General features: G+C 47.7%; 1 protein-coding gene across 1 annotated transcript in view; it reads left to right on the forward strand.

Moving 5' to 3' along the window:
* TRIO (trio Rho guanine nucleotide exchange factor) overlaps nt 1-15802 on the forward strand; it is a 335211-nt gene that overhangs the window by 24977 nt on the left and 294432 nt on the right. The window contains exons 4-7 of the mRNA XM_007954197.2: nt 2734-2926; nt 7940-8452; nt 10801-10923; nt 13371-13562. Of these exons, the coding sequence (XP_007952388.2) occupies nt 2734-2926; nt 7940-8452; nt 10801-10923; nt 13371-13562 (1021 nt within the window). The remainder of the gene's footprint in view (nt 1-2733; nt 2927-7939; nt 8453-10800; nt 10924-13370; nt 13563-15802) is intronic.

The raw sequence follows: 15802 nt of genomic DNA on the forward strand, positions 1-15802 counted from the left end.
GTCTGGGCACCTCAGTTTTAGGGGATGTTTCAGGGAGCTCTGTTGGGTTTTGTGAAGGTGGCCAGTGTGGCCTGTGGTATTACTTGCACTGTGGCCCAAGACCCACTTGGGATGGGGAGAAAAGGGATGGTATCCGAGAGTTTGAGCCACGTGGTAAATTTGTTTTACGTCCACATTCCTATGGGAATAGTGAGCAAACGTGAATCAAACTGTCCAAAGCTGTTTTCCACATTGTGCTGCGAGCTGGGCTGCCCGATGGGTCTGCTTTCTCTTCGTGGCTTTAAACACCGTGTCCTGTGGCCAGGAGCAGCTTCCACTCGGGCTCCCTTGCCACAGAACTCATTGGAGCACTTCTGTGACATGCCCTCTTTGACCGATTTGTGAACTTCACATCTGTGAACTTAGAATGTCACTATGGCAATTCCTCTGATGCTATGAGTCAGGATAAGCAATAGAGTGATGTGTGTGGTGTGAGTGTGTGTGTGTGTGGTGTGGAGGAGAGGGGAGAGAGTAGAGGAGAGGAGAGAGGAGGGTGTGGAGGGAAACGGTTCTGTGTAAGAAACAGTACGATAATGGTTTCAGTTTTGTTTTTTTCAAATTTGTTTACCTTTTTCACACCACTTATTGACAGCAATGAATTACCTTGATGGCGGTGGGTGTGGTATTTCAGGGTTTAGTGAAAGCAGTTAGTTTTCTGAGTTTTAATGCATCTAGGTTCTCTGAGTGCTTATGCGATGCAGCAGGTTATCTGGAGTCGTTCCCATTGTCCAGATACATTGAGTTACGTGGAATCCTAAAATTCCCCCGGGGGGTACTGAAAGACCTTAGGTGTATTTCCCAGAGCTTTGCAGGCAAGCGATGGCCAGATAGTTCTGGTGCTGGTGTCAGTAGCTTGCTGGGACTGTTAGTTCCTCAGGTGGTGAATGGGGTTACTTTGCTTTGTGACTGGGGCTTCCAAGTATGACCCTGCCCCTGTCACTGGAGGAGGCTGTGTGTCCTGAGCCTCTATTGAAGGCCCTTTTGACTCTTGTTAATTCTTTCCTGCAGAGGAGTTTTATGTGTATTCCGTTTCATCTCACACATCAGTTATGAAACCATGGATCGTGTCAGGTAGCATCTTCCTAGGTCTTGGATTAGGGCGTGGGCGTCTGGGGCAGGGGGTGGAGGCGCACATTCAGCCAGTTGCAGAGACGTGAGAGAGAAATGAGTGTGGGTCTGAGATTGGAGCCTGGACCTGAATATCCATGGTGAGCTCTAAATGGATCCTGTATCAGTTTATCCTGCTATACCAGCATTAACCTCTTAGTTCTGATAACATCTCTGTAAGTCTAAAATGACTGCAAAATAAGATGTTAGACAAGCGGGGGAAAGACATGGTAGGATGGAGATTTAATAAAATTGTTACAGCTTCATCAAGTGCATTCTTAGGAGAAACTGGCTTTTGTTAATTTTTTTTAGTTTTTATGTTTTTGAATGCAGGCACATGGAGACGAAGGTGCGCTGGCTCCTGCGGTGACCTCACCCTCTGCAGTTTGTGCACCGTCAGTGCAACTGGAGGAAAAGGCAAATGGAGTCTTAGTGTTCTTAGGAAAGTGGTGTTGTCTTGCCGGCCCCCGTAAAAGGTGCCCGGGACCCCCAGGGCTTGGTGGCCTGCACTTGGAGAACTGCTGAGATAGCTTAGGGGTCGGTGGTGGTGGGGTCCGCTGCTGAGCTTCTGACTCAGAAGCCCTGTAGGATGGAGTCGAACTGCCTCTGGGTTTTCTTGGGTGTAATCTTTACAGGAGCATATCGCCAGGTGCTTTCTCCAGAAGAGCTGCTGGGTAGGTTTGAACTTCCAGCCTTGGGTTAGCAGCTGAGTGCTCAGCTGTTGTGCTGCCAGGGCTCCTTTGGCTTAGGGGTTGTTGTTGTTGTTGTTACGTGTCGCCAAGTCGGACCTGACTCATAGCAAACCCTCCTCAGGTTTCCGAGGCAGTATCACTACGGTAGTAGATTGCCCAACCTTCCTTCTGAGGAGTGGCTGGTGGGTTTGACCTGCCAGCCTTCTGGTGAGCAGTCAAGTGCCTTAGGCACTGCGCTTCCAGAGCTCCTGGCTTAGGGGTCAGGGGTAGTTAAAGGGAATGGCATTCACCCGTTGGCAGCCAGGCTGAGGGAGGTCTTCCTCAGTGCCCGTGTTCACGCCTGTGACCTGTCCCGCAGCTGGCCCTGTGCACTGGGGGGACTGGAGCACTGGCAGGCAGTCTGTCCCGGACTTGGACTCAGCACAGACCTTCACACATAGTGGTTTTCAGGTGAGTGTTAACGAACACTCAGAGAGGAGAGAAATGGAAAGGTGCTGAGGAGAAGACAGGATGCAAAACCTGAGGTGCAGTATTAACATTTGGAAGGTTTCTGAGGTTGAACCCCGTTTCCAGCTGTTGCTGTTGTTTGATGCATGCACAGTCACCTCTTTTCTGGTTCAGGAAAGGTGGGAATGGGTTTCGTTCCACAGAGAGGAAGAAGCTTCACCCTAGTTGGTAATTCAGCCGTTTGCCCACCCCTACTGGCAAGTCTCCCTAGAAGTGCTGACAGGTGCTGAGGTGCTTGCAGGGCCACACTCCGTGCCTTCCATGCCTGAGCCGAGATCCACAAACCGGGAGCAGGTGGAGGACAGCAGAGGCCACGTCACCCAGAGGGACTCTGACCCGAAGAAAGCAAGTGTTGTGTCTCCTAAACTTGTGCTTTCTCTCTCTCCAGCGAAGAAGTCTGCAAGCGAGGCTTCACGGTGATCGTGGACATGCGCGGGTCCAAGTGGGACTCCATCAAGCCTCTTCTGAAGATCCTGCAGGAGTCCTTCCCCTGCTGCATCCGCGTGGCACTGATAATCAAGCCGGACAACTTCTGGCAGAAACAGAGGACTAATTTCGGCAGTTCTAAATTTGAATTTGAGGTAACTTTCCCCCAACTCAAACTATAGGTGAGGCTTACTGAACGCTGACTTTCTCTCGTCATTCTAGGTAGTAGGTTTTAGAACCACACATTAAATGGGAACTGCATGTTTTAGGTAATTGTTAGCTGCCATTGAGTGGGTGAGGACTCATGGTGACCCCATGTGTGCAGAGCAGAACTGTGCTTGATAGACTTATGTACACGTGATATGTAAGGTTGACCATTGTGTGAAATAACAAAGTCATGTCAGCCATTATGAAACCCAAGGGGGGTTGGGTTTCACATGTCTTGGCTTTGCTGCTGAGGAGTGAGGCATTCATTCCCTTAGAGACAGAAGTCTGTTGCCTTTTACTTCTCTTTATACACAGCTTTAGCATTCGGCACTGCCAAAGGGGCAGGGAGGCTGTATCTTCTGACCTCCTCTAATCCCACAAGAGGAAGACAGAATCACCGTCAGTAGCCCAAGGCCAATTCCTTTGAGGCCAGGCATGCCTCCTCCCTCCAGCCCTTTCACCGACCCTGACACCGACCGTTCTCCTGCAGCACCCACCACCTCTCAGCTGGTTTGATAACTCACTGCAGTGGCCACACAGAACTCACAGATGATGAGGTTTATCAGGGAAGCAATAGGCTACATTTCAAGTTCAGGAACACGCTCAGTCTCTCTCAGCCCGCCATCTCTCAGCCGATAGTCTCTCTCAGTCTCTCTCCCAGCAATGTGTGTCTTTTGGTGTGTCTCAGTGTTTCTCTTAGCAGTGTTTGTCTCTCACATCTCTCTCAGCAACGCATGTTTCTCACGTCCCTCAGCCGGCAGTGAGAGATTCTTTTGGCCTCTAGGAGGGCTCCTTTTGAGCCTGGCAGAGTGGCCAAACTAACTAATCCCAATACCAGAATTCCACACACCTAAGAGAGAATGAACTTCCCAGAAAATTGCTTCCTGCTGCTCCCCACTGAAATACCCCAGGTGGGTAACTTTAACAGTCAGGAGCTGCTCAGTTGCTCACCGGCAGATTCCACCACGGAGTTTACAAAGACTTAGGGCAAGAAAAGCCACACTATGTAATTTACTACATTGCAGGCACAAATGGCTTTACAGGCTTCAGATTATCACTGTTGTTGCCTCTGCCTTAGAGATGAGGGGATGTTAAGGAGTAACATCCAAGCTTCACATTTCCTGAGTAAAAAGTATAGGAGAGACTGAGTTTTCATGTTGTTATAATGGAGAGAGCTGTCTGCCATGGATTTCATGTACCGAGTCTTTCATTTATGCAAATGGAGGTATTCCCTATACCTTTTTTTTTTTTTTTAAATTGTGATTTCTGTGTAACATTTTGCAGAGTGCTGAAGTCAGTTGGAAACACAGGGTTGCAGTCTCCCAGGCAGGCATATAAAAGTAACCTCCGCCTGCCAACTTCTTTCCTATAGCCTCCTCTCCTTAAGCTACCAGGTCTCACAGAAGGTTTTGGTGCAGTTAGTTTAATGGGATGTGCAAAAATGGTGTGGGGGTGGCACCTGGCATCTAACTTCCCAAAGAGGGAGGAGGATCAAGGTCAGCTTCAACAGCCCAAGGCTGATTCCTATGAGGTGGAGGTCAGATGTGCTGCCGTCCTCCAGCCTTTTTACCAATTCTGACACAAACTGTCTTCCCCCATGGCACTTACTACTCCTCTGCTGGGTTTGATAATCCATTGCTGTGGCCGCACAAAGCTCACAAACATTATTCATGATTATAGAGTTTATTAGAGAAGTAATAGTTTACAAATTCAGGATCAGAAATAACTCGGGATACATTTCTTTGATTAGGATAGCCTCTTCTCAGCTGTGCCACGGGCACGCTTCTCTCTGACCTCAGCCTTTGGATCCTGTAGCTCCTGCCCTGCTTGAGCCAGCATTCCAAAGCTCTTTTAGCTCTGCTGATGGCTGCCCAAAGTGTCAACCCACTCCCCCAGCAAGCCTCCTGCCCGAGGACACTCCGCTTTCTTGTTGAGGGGTCGGGCAGCCCACCGTGCTGTCTCCTGCTGGTCTCCTGGTTCTCCTGCCCCCGCTGCCGTCATTTCTCTGCTGCTGCTTCTCCTTGTCTCAGCTCAGGGATCTTGGGTCCAGAGGACGCATTCCACTCCCGGCTCTTTTTTCTTGGTGGTAGTGAGAGCTCCCTTTCTGCCTGAATGGCTTATTTTAAGCCTAGCAGATGGCAAAACTGACCAGGCCCCATGTTAGAGTTCCATACATCTTAATTGCATGGTCCCACCACCACAAGGATACCATGTACCTATTTAAATCATTAGCAAACTGTCCAGTCCCCTTGGTGGGCTACAAGCCCCTCCCATTTGCATAGTCCCACCTAGTCATCTGGTGGGAGTCACAAACACCATGGTTGGAAGGGCCAGACCAAACCAGTTCACTGCACTGTGGGTTGACTGTGGGCAGAAAGCATTCTGGCCAGCTTGAAACTTGATTTGTGCCATATTTTGTATTAAAATTGGGAAATGTAATAATAATTTTTGGTTGATAGATTGCCTCTTCTAGCAACTTTGCCTAAATGTTAGGTTTCTGTGCATATATATATTCATGTCTTTTGTGATAAACAGGAATAATAACATTAAACACATCAGGTTTGTAGTGCTTCAGCTTTACTCTGTATCTTACACTTTTCTGAATGTTTCCATATGTACATTATTTGTGATTTTAAATTGCCATAGTACTGATTTTTGAAACTCAAATCCGAATTTAGTGTTGTCTTAAATTTGAAACTTAAGATTTAGGTGAAATTAGGTGAAAGATAAAGTCAGTAAGTCTTTAACTTCCTGCAAAGTAAGAACTGATTTTGGAAGATAATGTATTGGATTCTGGTCATTTCCTTAGTGCCGAATTAAACGTGTTGTATTAACTGTACGTCTTTAGCCAGAAACAATGGTTTATTAACTATACATCTTTAACCAGAAACAACGGTTTGGCAACGCAGTTCGTGCCACTTCTGTCTGTGGTGCTTTGATGTCTCCCTCTGGGCCTTTCAAGTTCCCTAAACCAGTTCTCCTGTCGAATTGGCTGTCCCTGCGTTGTTACCAGCTTCTCAGTCAGTGATCGCCTCTGCAAAAAACAAAAACCAAACTAAATGCAATGCTGCTGACTTGATTCCGACTCATGGCCACCCAAGTGTTGCAGAGTAGAATTGCTTCATAGGATTTCCTTGCCTGTCGTTTTCGTGGAAGCAGAGAGCCAGGTCTTTTGTCTGCACCTCTTCTGGATGGGCTTTAGGTCAGTTGTTGAGAATAAAATATTTGCACCATCCAGGGACCAGTCACCTCCATGGACATTGCTTAAAGCCCCTGCAAATGAGTCTGGAGTCGACTTAAAGTGACAGCGTGGCAAAAATGCTGGGTTAGGAGTGGCCTCTCTTTCTAGCATCACTGGTTTGCTGCTTCTTGTCCCAGCCAGCGCAGAGGTGCTAGTTCTAGGTTTTCCCAAGGCTGCAGATGAGAGAAGTTGGCCCGAGACAGTCCTCCTTTGTCTTGTCTTTTGGTGAGTTGTGTTCTGGATCAAAGCTCTTTCTCTTTTGTCTTTGATTTTCAGTTAGCCTCCCCCAGCTGTCTTTTGAGACACATTGGGAGGAACTCTGCCTTAGTTCAGGTAGACTGAGGTTATGATGCTTTTTGCTCAGACTGTGATAGACTAAAGGAGGGTCACTGTTAGATTCAAATATAGTAGATTGTTTTTGTACAGCACTTGAACTTTTCAGAATTGCAGCACATTATTGAAATGAGTGAAGCATTCCCTCTATCTTTAGCCCCTGGCAGCTTTCTTGTTGTCCTTTGTACAGGCATACCTTGGAAATACTGGGAGTTTGGGTCCGGATTGCTGCAATAAAGCTAGTATTGCAATAAAGCATTGTTGTTGTTGTTATGTGCTGTCGAGTCAGACCTGACTCATAGCGACCCCTCCTTGGGTTTCCGAGGTGGTATCACTACAGAAGTAGATTACCCAACCTTCCTTCCGAGGAGTGGCTGCTGGGTTTGAACTGCCAGCCTCTGGTTAGCAGTCAAGTGCCTTAGGCACTAAGCTACCAGAGCTCCATGCAATAAAGCAAGTCACATGAATTTCTTGGTTTCCCAGTGCATTTAAGTTATCTTTATGCTATATTGCAGTCTATTAAGTATACAATAGCATTATGAAAAAGTTTGAAATATCGTGAGAATGACCACAATGTGACAGAGACACGAAGTGAGCACATACTGTTGGAAAAATGGTGTACTGATGGACTTGTCTTGGAGCAGGGTTGCCACAAACCTTCAATTTGTAAAAACTACAGACCTTGTAAGTAGTATTTGTAAAAACTACTGCACTTTACAGAAGTGCAGTAAAGTGAAGTGCAATAAAACAGGGCATGCCTGTATACTTCTCAGGTTTTAAGAAGTCACTCATATGCTAGGTCTGCTAGGGAAGCGGGGGGAGTGGGACAGGATGAGTGAGAGGGTGGTCCACCCAGAGCGCAGGCAGAGGAGCCTGCAGGGAGGTGACACTTAAAGGAGCGTGTGAAGCCCAAGCCAGGGCTTAGTTTGATACCAGGAAGTGGGGAGGGGAGCCTGTGCAGTTTCTCTGGGGAGTGAATGGGTAGAGCATGTGGATGAGAAGGCACAGAAGGGGTGAAGCTTCTGAGTCGTCCGCTCTGCACTTGCCCTTGAACACATTTCCTGGTGACATCTGCCTAAGAGAGTGAGTTAATTTCCACCTTCCTGGAGAGAAAGCTAATTTCTTTAGCTCTCGTCAAATAGATAGGTATTGCATCTGATCATGCATGTGTTGCATTAATGGATTTCTCTCTCATCGGCTATACCACTGGTGCTTCTTTCATCTGTATTGATTCTTACGGGGCCAGAACCAGGTATACTGTGGTTTCCTTATTAAGCTACTTACTGTAAGTTTGAAAAGCTGTGATTAGGCCTTGAAAACTGTGTTATGATAAGGCCACGTTACATTGGTTCATCTTCTCATACATGATTTTTTTTCCCCTCTTAAGACAAACATGGTCTCTCTAGAAGGCCTTACCAAAGTAGTTGACCCTTCTCAGCTCACTCTCGAGTTTGACGGCTGCCTGGAATACAACCACGAGGAGTGGATCGAGATCAGAGTTGCTTTTGAAGACTACATCAGCAATGCTGCCCACATGCTGTCGCGGTTGGAGGAGCTGCAGGACATCCTGGCGAAGAAGGAGCTGCCTCAGGATCTGGAGGGGGCCCGCAGCATGATCGAGGAGCACTCGCAGCTGAAGAAGAAGGTGATCAAGGCCCCCATCGAGGACTTGGATTTGGAGGGACAGAAGCTGCTCCAGAGGATTCAGAGCAGTGACAGCTTTCCCAAAAAGAACTCGGGGTCTGGCAATGCAGACCTGCAGAACCTCCTGCCCAAGGTGTCCGCCATGCTGGACAGGCTGCACTCGACCCGGCAACACTTGCATCAGATGTGGCATGCGAGGAAGCTGAAGCTGGACCAGTGCTTCCAGCTGAGGCTTTTTGAACAGGATGCCGAGAAGGTAAGAGGGGCAGATGGGTGTGCGGGAGACGGGGCAGGGAGCTCCTGGGTGACTGGGGCTGGGTAGCCGGGGCTGGTTTGCTCAGGGCGAGTGCAGGAGATGGAAGGCTGGAGGCCCATGAGCCTGTACCAGCGGCACTTGTTGCAGACCAGCAAGTGTCAGTTCCAAGGTATTGTTCAAATCTGTTGCACAGTTTTATTCATTGGGCTCCCTTCTGGTTGCCTCCCGTCGATTCTGTCTCATGACGGCCACAGGTGTGTCAGAGTATAGCTGGACTCCTTGGGTCTTCAGTGGCTGATATTTCAGAAGAGGGCCACCAGGCAGGCCTTTCTTCTGGGCCACCTGGGTGGACTCAGACCACTGACCTTTGGAACAGCCAGTACATTAACCATTTGTAGCACCCAGGAACTCCTAGTCATTGTGTTGTTTTAGAAATAGTGAGTTGTTAATTACTGATAGTTTGGTTTAGAGTTCCTCTAAGGGAGAAGAGAAATATTTTCAGTGAAAAGAGTGAAAATAGTATTATGTTACTCAGAGCCAGTAATTGTGCAGGTGTTTTGCTGTTACCTGCTCTGCCACTCATACAGAGCTGGTGACAGAGCACCACTCATTGAGATCTGTTCTTCAAAACTGAAAAACCAAACTCACTGCTGTCAGGTCAGTCTCAACTCACAGCGACCCCGCCTTGGGTTTACGAGGCGGTATCACTACAGAAGTGGATTGCTCAACCTTCCTTCCAAGGAGTGGCTGCTGGATTTGAACAGCGAACCTTCTGGTCAAATGCTTTAGGCACTACGCCGTCAGAGCTCCCAAAAATAGAAGCTGGGCAGTGAGTTAAAAACAATAGTTTCTGGATCCTCTAGGCAAGTATTACCTGTGATCTCATGCTTTGTGCTTGTATTGCAGAGAAACTACTGGTCACAGTGAGTTCTTTTCCTTCATTGGCCGGTTCCCTCTCAGCACTGTGAAAGTGGGACACTTATTTGTAGGAATCTGTGGCAAGCCATGAGCACGTGTGAATTCATCTCTCTTGGTTTCAGTTTGTCGAATTTTTTTTTTCATGGACAGACCTTTTTTTTTTTATTTTAGACTATTTTTAGGTTGTAAGAAAAAAAAAAGTCTACCTTAAAAATCTTTGCTTTGAAAAAAAAAAAAAGAAGGTGGGGACCAGGTTTGCTGGTCCAATGGAGCCTGGTGTAACCACTGAGACTATGGCCCCTAGTTGCCCTTCAGGTCTGGAATTGAACCCACAACTGTGGTTTCCAGCCAAACAAAGTACAGGCATGTGAGTTAAACATTTACCTCAAGTAGACACACGCCCTGGAGAGAACAATCAAGGGAGAAGGAAGGGCTGCTTATGCACAGGGAGATAGCTCAGGGTACAGAAGAGTATGAAGGGATGGACACTGGGAGGAGGTAACTATGGGGAGGAAGTGGGAGGGGAGCTGCTGCATTGTAAATTTTGGTCAATGACATGAGACAAGGTATGTGTGAACTGCTGTATGAAAAGTGAATTTACTCTGTAAATCTTCACCCAAATCCTAATAATAAAAAAAAAAAAAAAATCTTTGCTTTGAAAGTACCTTTCGAAGAGGGCAGCCCGCTGCTATCATTTCCTAAGCCTCTAACGCCAATTTCCCGTTGCTGCTGTTGTAGGAAGTGGCTCGTTAAAGACTCTAGAAATGCTCCCACCCAATTCCTGGACAACCAGGTGACTAGCTCTGGGATTCTGGTTCAGGTCACGGATTGATTCCGAGTTTTTCGATTTCCTTAAATGCTTTCCTTGAGAACATCTTAATTGGCATTCTATTCCAAGTAGCATCTCTATTGAACCTTAAGAGAGATGTCATCGTTTTCTCACCCCCCCAAGCTGTTAATTTTCAGTCATTTTTGTTTGCATTTGCACTGACTTCTCTATGCTTCTTGCACAAAAGAGCATGATATTGAAGTCATTGGGATTGCTGTCAGTGGGCACTGACGGCCCTGCCTGAAACCTGAGCGTTCCTAGTTGCTTAGAGCCTTTAATTGAGCATGGTGACAAGCAGTTGAGGATGGCAGAGGGATGGGGCTGCCAGTCAGAAGGAAGGAGCTTTTACTTAGCTCTGGGGATCTGAATACCTCTCTTTACTTATCTGCTCCCTAATTCCTTGTCTGTAAAATGAACACTTAAGATAACGTTTTCTTGCAGATCCAGCCAGTTCAGAATTGACAGAAAGGTTCTTCTGAGTCCAAATACCTGAGTGGTGTTGGCACAGGGGTGCTGGTCTTCCTTGGAGACTGCCCGCTGGTAGGCTATGCCTGTCTGTTCTCTCTGGAGTGACTCTACCTTGTCCTTTTCCTTCCTGCAGATGTTTGACTGGATCACACACAACAAAGGCTTGTTTCTGAACAGCTACACCGAGATCGGGACCAGCCATCCCCATGCAATGGAGCTGCAGACCCAGCACAATCACTTTGCTATGAACTGTATGGTAAGGTGTTGTCAGCACAGTGGCACCCTGTCCGGTAAAAGTGCTTCAGCATACAGGAGGTGGCTGAGTGGGTCACAGTCCACCCCTGGCAGCGTGGGCCCTTCAGAACCACTGCTCTGACTGTTACAACTGACCTTCAAGGTTGGGAAGTGCCCTGGTTTAGCACTGTCTAAGGATCTTGTTTTAAGTTTCAAGCAAGCAAAAATGAAAACAGATACTCTTGCACCAATTACTTAGTTAGTTCGATATGGACTTTGCCTCATTGGAGTTTTCAGTGGCCCCAGACAGGTTCTCTGAGGCAGCAGATTTACTGAAGAGACCCCAGGGTGTTTTGCTGCCTGTTGTTTCACTGTGATGAGATGGGCCCACCTGCTACTCACCTCATGGATGCCCTCCAGTTCTTCTCCTAAAGCAAAGTTTCTTTCAAGTTGTATTGAAGGGCTAGTGCCAGGCATCGCTCTTCCCTGGAACCCGCTGGCTCTGTTTGAGGTTAATGCATTTGATGGCCTTGGTCTGTTGTGATCCCTTCAGAATCCTATGGACCAGCTGGTGTTATTCTAGTGTACTTTGCAACAAAAAGTCGCTCTATTTCACATAGCACTTTTGTTATGTTGTTAATACATATGTTGTGGTGTTAATGTCATGCATGCGTGTCACTGAAGGTCACTTCCCACCTGACCGTGGGCTTGACCGTCTGCAATGGCCCCACAGAGTACCCTTTCTTCCTGCCATGGTGGATGCGCAGACATTGTGATCTGACTTCCAGTGTCCAGATGCAGCCAGGAAAGTAACTCTGAGGCTGGTCTCCTCTGGTTCTCTAATCCCACATCGAGTGACTCCACCTTGTTTTAGTTTGGGTCAAATGAAGGAGTAAGTAAAAGACGGTGCCAAGGAGGAATGGAAGCTGAGTGAAAGAATGAGGGAATTCTGTAGATGCTTAGTTGGGAAGCTGATGCTAACGAAGCAGTGATGTGGCCATGGCAGGACTCTGTGTGAGAGCCTGCGAAGCTTGGCACCGAGGTCATGGTAGAAGGGAGGGAAGGGAGGGTGGTGGTTGGAGAGATGGGTCATGAGGCCTCAAAGCAAGAGCAGAAAACCTAACCCATTGCCATCGAGTTGATTCCGACTCATAGCGATCCCTGTTGGGTTTCTGTGGCAGTAAATCTTTATGGAAGTAGATTGCCTCGTTATCCTTCTGTGGAGTGGCTGGTGGGTTTGAACCACCAGCCTTTGGGTTAGCAGTCAAATGCCTTAGGTACTGTGCCACCAGAGTTCCTGAAGGCAAGATTGGGAGGAGCCAAAAGGCTCTGATTTTGGGGAACCCATGAGAGAATGACATGGTGATGGCATCACAAATAATGAATGCCTGAGATGTGTTGAAGTTGTGTACCCCTGCCCCATCTTTAATATCATTTTGTTGTTGCTATTGACTGTCGCTATCATGTTGGCCCCCGGCTTGTGGTGACCCCATGCACAATGGGATCAGATGGTTGTGATCCAAAGGTTTTTCATTGGCTGGTTTTCAGAGGTAGATAGCAGACCATTCTTCCTAGTCTGTCTTAGTCTAGAAGCTCCACTGAAACCTGTTCAGCATCATAGCATAAGCCTCTACTCACAGACGGGTGGTGAGTATACTTGAGAGGCACTGGCTGGCTGGAAAGTGAACCTGGGGCTCTTGTGTGGAAAGGGAACATTCTACCACTGAGCTACACTGCTTTCATTTTAAGGTAGTACTGACGCTTATAAGAGCAGGACTGAAGGTGGGTAGAGGAAATACCATTGAGAACTTGATTTGCAAAGAGAGGTTTTTGTTCTTTGTTTGCGTGTTTTTTTTCCCTTTCATTTTAATTTTTTCCAGCGAAGTCTGGTTGACGTGAAGTTAGAAATTTCAACAGAGTACAAAAGCTTTATTTAAAATTTGGCAACAGCACTGTTGGGCCTCTGCCTCTATTTATATTTCTGGAAGAAAATGGATCCATTTACAAAAGATTTCCTCTTGACACCAGAAACGGAAAAAAAGGCTTGGGTTTAGGTGGAGTGTGGAGATGGTTTTCAGACAAGTAGCCTCTGCTACGTGGTTTGGTTTCTGGAGTGTAGTTGAGAACGGAAGTGCTGCTGCCTTCGGTTCTGGGTGACTGCTTGTTAGTAGGCTGGCCGTCCGGACTCTTCTCGGAGTGTGAAGCCAGAATGTGAGTCATGTACACGTGTGTGCACCCGCTTGTGCGTTTGAGTGCTTAACAGTTTTACCTTTCTGCGAGTGGATCTGTAGTTTCACAGCTTTAAACCTAGGAATTGCAGCCAATCCTTAGTGTGTGTGGAAATCCAGTGGGGAGACCAGGTGGGTCTCCTGTCCCAGCTGTGGCAGCTTTCATCCCAACGTGTGCTGTGGAGAGTGTGCTTTGGACTGTTGGCTTTCCCGAATGAGCCTTCTCTCTGTGCCCCTGCAGAACGTCTATGTAAACATAAACCGCATCATGTCGGTGGCCAATCGCCTGGTGGAGTCTGGCCACTATGCCTCGCAGCAGATCAAGCAGATCGCAAACCAGCTGGAGCAGGAGTGGAAGGCATTTGCGGCAGCCCTGGACGAGCGGAGCACCTTGCTGGACATGTCCTCCATCTTCCACCAGAAGGCTGAGAAGGTCAGTGCTGGGACACGTAGGCCCATGAGACGTGAACCAGAGTGTCGCCTCCTCCAGTAGTCCCGGAGGATTTTTGTGTTGCACTTAACTGGGCTTAAGAATGTGGGCTTTGAAATCACTTAGCTGCCCCTTCAATTATCAGCTCTCACACTCCTTGCTGTGCAGCCTCAGGCAAGTTATATAGTCTCTGCTCCTTAGTTTTCCCTTTCGTAAAGTGGAAATAAAAGTATTTACTTGAAGGGGTTGTTTTATCATGTAAATGAGATAATTCATATTATCTGCACTGCCCAGTGCCTAGGATATGTTGCGTTGTTGTTAGGTACCATCGAGTTGGCTCCGACTAACAGTGACCCTAAGTACAACGGAATGAAACACTGCCTGGTCATGCACCAGCCTCACGATCCTTGCTAGTATCTACCAGTAAGTGGTAACTCAGTGTGTGTATCTCCCAAGCTGACAGCTGGGAGCTGGAATCCTTGCAGCAGAGGGGCTACTTCAGTCAGTTAGACCACTGACCACTGTGGGTAACACATTTGAGCCGTATGCCCCCTTATCAGATTTAAATTCTTAATGAAAACTCTGGATCTAAGAATCCCTGTCTGGTGCAGTGGGTTAAGTGCTTGACTGTTAGCTGACAGGTTGATGGTTCAAAGCCATGCAGAGGTGCCTCAGAAGACAGGCCTGGCCATGTGCTTCTGAAAGGGCAAGACTTGAAAACCCCATGCAGCAGTTTTCCTCTGCACATGTGGGGTTGCCGTGAGTTGGAACCCCCTTGACAGCAGCCGACACCACCACCTCATTGTAGCTGCTCTTCTTTTCTCCTCTGTCCTCCTCTTCCTCCTTCCCCTCCTCATCGTCCTCCTCATTTTTCTCTCTTTAGCAGGCTGGTTTCGATGTTTTGGCAGCAGGTAACTGAAAACCTGAGTGTAAGTGATTTAAACAACGGAGGTTACTTTTTTTTTTTTTTTTTAACAAGACGTTGCTCGGAATAGTCAGGTCTAGGCTTGATCCAGTCCAGCAACATCAGGGCTACGTGTGCTTCTCCCAGGCTTGCTTGGCCTTCCCTGGTGGTCCCCAGGTGATGCCCCAGCTCTGAGCACCAGCTCCTCAGTAGCCAAGTGCAGCAGCAGCAAGGATGGGAAGACGTCCTTACCTCCTGATGATCAGCAAAGCATTCTTTCTAGAAAGCCTGCCACCCCTAGCACACACTCTCTGCCCACCCCCTGTCCCAGCTCCCATTGGTAGGACTGGGGTGCACACCCACATCCTGTTTACAAGAGCAGGTGGAAAGGGCAGATCCAGCTTTTTGCCTCCATTGTGGGAGGCTGGCTCTGCTGGCCAGGGAAAGGGTGGAAAAATGGCTAGGTGGTAGGTGGTTTACAGTGCCTTCCACAATTATTCAGGTATTTTTATAGACTCGGACTTCATTAGCTGCAGTGCTATTCAAAATGCCTCGTTTAAGAGGTCACAGTAATGTTTGGCCATGACTGCTTTCTACACCTCTACCTGTGTCTCCTCAAGCAAACTTGCATCTGCAAACACACTCTGCAAATAGCAAAAGCCAAGTGATATGTTTGTGGCATAAACTTCATTAGTGGACGGTGTGCTGGGCAGGGAAGTACCTTTCCAAGAGGTGGAGAAAGTGTGGGAACTTTTCGCCACTAGAACACGTGGGAGGAAGCAAATGGTGGCTTAATTGAAAAGGAAAATACTGGTGTAGCTTTCTCAGGGATAATTTTGGGAGACGAACTGTCCGTGGCCATTTGTGCTGCCACTTCCCAGAAGGAAACAGCATCTCTTTGATCTGGAGACGCCTCTGCTGAGGAGGGAAGAAGCCAGGAGAGGTGCGAGAGCCCCAGCTGGCCGCATTTCAGTGAGGCCGTCCGAGTGTTGCACTGTTAACTAGCAGTGATCTCAACTCTGGAAACCTTTCAAGTGTGAAACAGGAGAGGACGCTGAGCAGAGTGTGTGGAGCAAACCACCTTCATAGCATCGTGTGAAAGAGGGAGTGGGGACTCGTTGGCTTCAATAGTAAGGATTTTTTTCCTTGCTCCCTGTTCTGGTGACCTAGTGCCACTCTGACAGAATATACCATAAATGGATGGCCTTAACAAGCAGGAATTTATTCTTATAATTAGGAGGCTTTAAGTCCAAGGCTGGCGGTTCAAACCCACCAGCCACTCCTCAGAAGGAAGATGGGACAATCTACTTCCGTAGTGATACTGCCTCGGAAACCCAAG

Source organism: Orycteropus afer, unplaced genomic scaffold (genome assembly GCF_000298275.1).
Source record: "Orycteropus afer afer isolate SDZICR_OR568_19922 unplaced genomic scaffold, OryAfe1.0 scaffold00442, whole genome shotgun sequence".
Taxonomy (NCBI): Eukaryota; Metazoa; Chordata; class Mammalia; order Tubulidentata; family Orycteropodidae; genus Orycteropus; species Orycteropus afer.